This window comes from Oreochromis aureus, linkage group 3, assembly GCF_013358895.1.
Source record: "Oreochromis aureus strain Israel breed Guangdong linkage group 3, ZZ_aureus, whole genome shotgun sequence".
In the NCBI taxonomy this organism is placed as follows: domain Eukaryota; kingdom Metazoa; phylum Chordata; class Actinopteri; order Cichliformes; family Cichlidae; genus Oreochromis; species Oreochromis aureus.
In genome coordinates, this window is record NC_052944.1 from 56,055,776 (window position 1) to 56,062,717 (window position 6,942).

General features: G+C 39.7%; 1 protein-coding gene across 1 annotated transcript; it reads left to right on the plus strand.

Annotated features, from left to right (window-relative positions):
• Positions 1-2,224: 2,224 nt before the first annotated feature.
• Positions 2,225-5,305, plus strand: LOC120438959 (serine protease FAM111A-like). Its single transcript, XM_039609571.1, has 3 exons — positions 2,225-2,396; positions 2,760-2,807; positions 2,901-5,305. The coding sequence occupies exon 3, from the start codon at positions 3,683-3,685 to the stop codon at positions 4,646-4,648; it is 966 nt and encodes a 321-aa protein (XP_039465505.1). The 5' UTR covers positions 2,225-2,396; positions 2,760-2,807; positions 2,901-3,682; the 3' UTR covers positions 4,649-5,305.
• Positions 5,306-6,942: the final 1,637 nt, after the last annotated feature.

Here is a 6,942-nt window from a genome sequence, read left to right on the forward strand (position 1 = left end):
TTTAATTTTAGTTAAGTAAGTAAAGTAAAGTTTATTTATTAAGCGTTTTTCATAGACAGGTAGTCACAAAGCGCTGCACACAGAGATTAAAATAAACAGTACGATAAATAGCAAAATGCACAATATACACAATATAGAGTTTAAATGTAAATTAAAAATGTAAAAAAGCATTGGTCAACAGAAAGCTTGTTTAAACAGTAAAGTTTTTAACTGTTTTTTAAAGGATTCCACAGAGTCAACCAAACGTAGTTGTAGAGGTAGACTGTTCCACAGCCTTGGTGCCACAGACTGAAAGGCTCTGTCCCCTTTCGTCTTCAGACGTGTTCTGGGAGCAACCAACAAACTCTGAGTCTGTGAGCGGAGACGACGAGTGGTAGTGTATTTTGTGAGAAGCTTAGATAAATAATCTGGGGCCTGGCTGTTTAGTGCTCTGTACGTTAAAACAATAATTTTAAAACAAATTCTAAAATCTATTGGGAGCCAATGTAATTTTAGGAGAAAATGCCTCCCAAACGACAAAAGAAAATGGGGGACATCAGGTGCTTTTTAGCAAGGCAAACTGTAAGTAAAAGGCTAATGAAAGTGCTGTATCCATCCTTCCCCATTTATAATATGGATATCTATCACTTGTCGCCAGTGTTGGGACTAACGCGTTATTAAGTAACGCGTTACAGTAACTACGTTATTATTGTGGTAACGAGCACGGTAACTAGTTATTATGCCAAAACCAGGAACGCGTTACTCGTTACTGGGATTTAGATAGGCTCGTTACTCGTTACTTCGTGTGGTGGCTATCGCGGAGCTTCCACAGATTCAATAACATTAGCAAGTGGTGGAAGCCAGCAGGTGGATGAAGGAAAAGGAGGCAAGAGGAGAGACCCGGCGGCCGCCGGTCCGAGTGTCAGGTGAACTGAACTTCAGGTAAGAAGTTATGACCTGCAGTCTATCTGAGTCAGATATAAACCAAGTTTAGGTGGAGTTTATTTTCGGTATGCTGACATTTTCGTACTGCGTACTAGCTAGCATGACGGAGTTTCTATACAGCTGGGTGGGTGCTATGTTACTGATGTTGAACTTTATTTTGTTCATAAGGTTAATTATTAGAGTTGCCAACCGTCCCGTAAAAAACAGAATCGTCTCGTATTCAGAGAAAATATTACGCGTTTCGTACTGAGGTGAAAAGGAACACAGTTTGTCCCGGACTTCAGCTACAATGAAAAAGACACAAAGCTGAAGCTGCACAGCTGCCTCTTCTTCTCTCCCCCTCCCTCTCCCGTTTCTACTTCAATCAGGAAACTGATCAATGATCAGCTGATCGGCTTTTCTCTCGTTTGTTTATCGCCCACTTTGCGCCAGAAAGAGGAAACCAGCGGATGTCGCGTTAAACAACAGCAGCACGTTTAAGCTTGATCAGCTGTTGTTAGAATTTATTAAATATTAATTTCTAGTATCAGCTGATGTTTGCTGGAGCCACAGCTGTAAAGCTGCTGGTCATGATATCGGTTTGGTTATCTGGTGAGAGGGAAACATGCAGATGAAACCAGGAGATGTCCTTACTGAATCATCAGAGCTGAACAGGTGATGGAGAAACAGGTTTACCTTTTAGGTGACATGAATGAGTTGAAGGAAGTTATGAACTGTTTCTGAGAGACAAATAACACCAGGATCCTTTTCTACGTAGCTGACAGCTGGTAACTGTGCAGGGGCGGGTCTAGCAAAGTGTTGCCAGGGGGCAGGTAGGGCATTAACAGGAAAGGGGGGACAAGGAAATACTTTTCTTTATTATTCTCATTTAAAATGTCTCGCTTTTAAAAAATAATTATCTGAGTCTTACAACAAACAATTGATAGATTGATACATATATACCATCAGAACAGTGTACATCACTGTCACAACAGTGTTTATTTTCATTCAAAGGCTTTATGATTTTTCCTATAATGGTGGGCCGGTCTCTAGTCAAAATGCCCGGGACGATTTTTTTGTCCCAGTCCAGCTCTGTATGCAGCTCATCTGCAGTCTGGTGTTACCTACATCTTCCTATTCAGAAGGCAGAATTTCCAAGTTCTGAGTACAATCAAAAGCACCACGACTGCAGTTTTTGTGTTGGATGTAAAAAGCAGGCTAGAATCATGGCGGCGGTCAACGACGGTCCAGGCGTGGGATTTCTCTCGTGGAAATGTGCACATTATTTTTTCCTTTCTATTGGTAGGTGGCACAGTGCACTTGTGGCAAGTAAGCAAGCTAGAAGACTGGCAATCTGGCTGGGTATCCAGTTACGGAAGCAACACATTAACAAGAGAATTCTGAGTAAAACCAAAGTTTCTTTGAATCAGGACAGCCCTGGTGGTAGCAGCAGCAGTACGAGCATGGAGCCATAGGGAGCTACACCCTCTCAGGTGAGGTCTTATGTTGGTGTGAAATGAGCTAATTGTTAAAAAATGTTTAATATAGTTACATTTTAAGTTTCTAATGTGTTTAATATTACAGCTACAGCTCTTTTGCACACATCTCTGTTTCACACTTCAATATTTTGTCTCCTTTTCTGTCTTCATTTATTTATTTGTACTATTTGTATTTTTTCTGTTCTATTTCTATTGTATATATTAACCGGCATCTGAGGGTGGACAGCAAAGAAAGAATTTCATTGCACAGAGAAATGCTTTATTTTCTTTGGACACATGACAATAAACACTTAGAATCTTGGATATTGAATAATTTGATATGTATTTAATATATTTTAATATCTGTTATTTCTACAGGGATTTGCGCCAACTCGACCAAAGGAGGAAAATGACAGTGATTTTACTGTAAGTATACCGTGTTACATTACATGACCAAAATACTGCTCTGCTTTTTTAGCGCCACTCTGTTTCTAACCATCTCTCTCTAATTTCCTCCAGGTTCAACATTCCCATGAATTTACAGTGAAATTCAATCAAGCTAGTTATGAATATACTGTTCAGTGTAATCAGCTTTGCACAGTGCTGGAAGCCATAAAATCAAATGAGAAATGCAATGAGAAGATTAAGTGTGCAGATGAGAACATTATCATTCAGCTAGGTAAAGAGGATAAGAAGTCAATCGTTGCAACACATTTCCCCTGTTCTTGTATTGATGATGGTGAGAGTCTGATCATATCATGTAGAGCAGAAAAAGTTGAAGGTAAATCCAACATTCCAAAATAGTGCATCCAAAAGAGCACTATTCTGTCTTCTTTATAGACACAGTTGGTGGGCTACACACTAAAACAAAGGAACTTTTTAAAAATAATGATGTAAAACAGTTCAAGAACCTCTGTGTTTATGGAGAAAAGGGAATAACTGTGGCTGAGGCTCTGAAGAGAGACGGTCGCTTCATTGATGATCTTGGCTACTTTGAGCTGTCCAACAATCAGGACCCCAAACGCCTCACTGTATGCACACAAAAGGTAGAAAAACTACACCAGAAACAATTCAAGATACGCCTTCCAAAAGATAAAAAAGAACACAATGGAAATCCGCAAGAAAGCCCATCAAATAATTCTCAAAGTACGTGTGAAAGAAGATTAGGGTCAGAGATCGTCTATTTAGCACAACAGGAGGGAATCCGTGTAAAAACCGCAGTGAAAGAAACCAGCAGTGATCTTGATACAAACAAGATTTATGAACTACTGCGTGAGCAGTTTCCAGATCTGAAACGATGGATGGAGAGTAGATTCCCTGGTGATTTGTATCAGGAAGCACTGAATCTCAGGAAGGAAAACTTTGGAAAGATCCAGCACTCCTTCAGTGAAGTTCACAGAGTCAGGAAGCTGCTAGAACTGGGAAAGTCAGTTTGCAAAGTCGTTGTTAAGGATGTTTCTATGGGAACAGGCTTTGTGCTGTTTGATACTTTCATCCTGACTAGCGCACATTTGTTTGATGGTTACGTTGAAGGAAAGGAGCTGCAGGAGGATGTAGAAGTGTTTGCTATTTTTGACTACGAGAAGTCTGAGCCAGAAACAAATTTGTACTACTTTAGAGCAAATAATACATTCATTGACTTTGATGCTGATCTAGATTATGCAGTTCTGGAGCTCAACCCTGAAGGCTCAAAACCAAACCAGCAAACAAGAGCACAGAACATAAAGGCACCACCAGGGCTGCTCAGTGAGTTTGGACCACTGCCTGCCAATGGTGAAGCCTGCATCATTGGACACCCAGCAGGGGGGGTGAAAAAAATGGATCCTACATGTATCATTGAGACAGATAAGAGAGGGCAGGCTATTGATGAACATTTGTATCAGTACAAAAACCTGGTCATCATCAAAACAATCAGTGACTGGCTCAAAAAGCATGGCATTGATGAAATATTGATAGGTGGACGTAAAGCAGGAAAAGTAGCAACCTACCACACTTTCATGTATCATGGTGCCTCTGGTTCTCCAGTGTTTGATGGACTTGGCAGAGTTTTTGGTTTGCACACTGCAGGTTATATCTGTGATTCAGTCAACAGTGATGAGAGTGTCATTGAATATGCCATTCCTCTTCTTACTATATTTGAAAACGTTGTGGGAAACCTGAAGGAAAGTGAAAATGAGGAGCTGTTGAAGAAAGTTGAGAGGGCAGCAAAAAGAAACCCACACCTGAAAGAGATACTCAGTGCTGAGGAGCCAATGGAAGTCAGTTAGATATGCAAGTTAGAGTCTGGCAAGCTATTTCTGGTTCCAGAGATTCCTAATTTTCTGATGCATTATTCTTCAAAGAATTGAACACATAAGATGTAACCTGAACCTGTGCCTCTGGGGACCTGTGGTATAAGACACAGGAGGATTTGGAGCTTAGTGAAGTTACTTTAGCCCAAGGTTTTAGCATTAACATGTCAGTTCTTATTGAGATATATTACAGTCAAAGCTTATACTGCAGATGTAACCTCATGCTGAGTAAAATAATTTATGAAATAAGAACATTTCTGACTTTGCACCTGAAAAACACAGATACTTTGTATTTACCTTTTACGGCACATTACGTTAAGTGGAGATGAATGATAAAGATGTCTTGTTTAAAACCAAGCTTGTAAGTGGCATTAGTTTGATGTTTAGATTTTAATAGAGGTTTCTAATCTATTGGGTGAGAAGCTTTCTGTTCAGATCTATCACTCGAGGATTTTATTATGTTTGTTTTTTTGTTTTAGAACTACTAGTGTAATGAAAACCATCCTTTGAAAATCATGTTTTTTACACCTTGTGTTTTTCTGTTATTATTTGAGTTCTGAATCAAATAAAAAACAAATGCTAAAATCACCTTCATGTTAGAGTGGTTCCTAGTGGCAGGAACGTTTTGTTTTATCCAAGTGACTTGTTCAGTCTTATATATAAGTAAAATATTTTTTTAGATGTGCTGTGACATTAAAATGCAAACTGTGCCCAGGCCAGAACAAATTTGCTGCTAACACCAAATAAAGCAAAGTAACCAAATGAAGCTGAGGTAAATGTTTACTTTCCACTTAACTCGAATGCAGCGATCAGCAGTTGACAGCTGAAGTTGTGCAAAGTGTGTTATAATGTTTTTCATGTTATACAAGTTTGCTTTTATTGGTTTTAGATCTTTTAAGTCCTAACTCTGTAACAGTTTTAGATCTTTTCGTGTGTTTTGTGTTTAAGATTTAGGATATTTTATTTGGCATCACGACAAAACTTTGAAATTTAATCTGCAAAGATCCTCAAAGTGGAGTTCAGTTGATGATTCTGTGGGATAATTGGATGCTCCTCCTGGGCCGGGGCTTCCTAAGGCCTTCCTCTGTTACACTGCACAGAATTACTGTTGGTCAGCGGGTCACATGTACTGACCCATCAACTGCTTCTGATTCAGGACACGTTGATGTTTCTGGTGGTCAGTACTGTCTCAGTGAAGAAGTAAATGTAGGCCCAGACAGCTAACTTTCGGACTTTGGCATTTTGGCTGTAGTTTAAAAGGCAGAGCAGGTCAGAAGATTGGTGGTTCGATCCCCATCTGCTCCAGCCTGCATGCCAAATATCCTTGTTTGAGATACGAACTCCAAGTTACTCTCTGATACATCCATCAGAGTATGAATATGTGTGAATGTCAGACAGAAAGCACTTAAATAGAAAGAGCATAGGAAAAAAGTTTTTGTGTGAGTGAGGCAAGTTGTGCAAAATGCTTTTGAGTGCTCACCTAGAGTAGATTAGCGATACATAAGAACCAGTCCATTCACCTAGTCAGACCAAAAACCAAATGTAATAATTCAGAAACAGCATCAGAGTTGCACCAGGCCACACGTAATCTTTACCTCATAAGTACAGACATTTATGTTAAAAAATAAAAGAAACATTTATTCCAGGCATGTATATACCTTGTCTTTTCTGCTCTTTCATGACTTTTATAACAATAATTCCTCATTATAGAAATATTTAGCGTAATCTGGACCCACATAACCAGCATAAAACTGATATATAGATTAACCAAACAAAAAAGAAAAGGAAAAGAAAGAAACCTGACTATAAAGAAATAAAAAAAAGATGAAAATAAGAGAGACAATAAAACTACAGACAGGGAGACACCTAATGATGAAGCATCATTAAGTGCATCATTGATGCTTTCTTCTATAGTTGTTCCTGAAATCAGCGCCTCTTAAGGCTGCAGTGTAAATAATACAACACCAGCTCCCCCATGTGGCCGTTTCACCACACTACAAACCACCCCTCTTTACAGAACAAGAAAACACAACGTCTGGACTTCTTTAAGTTGCTTGAAGACGTTTCACCTCTCATCCGAGAACCTTCTTCAGTTCTAAGGTCAAATGGTGGGGAGTCCCAGATTTAAACCTAGTGGGAGTTTCCCCCCCACAGAGGGACAAAAGGACCCCCTGATGATCCTCTAATCGCCTGAGCCAAGGTGTGAAAGCGGGTGTGGGTCCCAATCAGCCAGGGTTTCGGGTGAGCTCATTGTGAAACCTGGCCCCACC

Excerpts from the sequence above, each read along its gene's own strand:
- LOC120438959 (XM_039609571.1), top strand. The coding sequence starts at position 3,683 with ATGGAGAGTAGATTCCCTGGTGATTTGTATCAGGAAGCACTGAATCTC.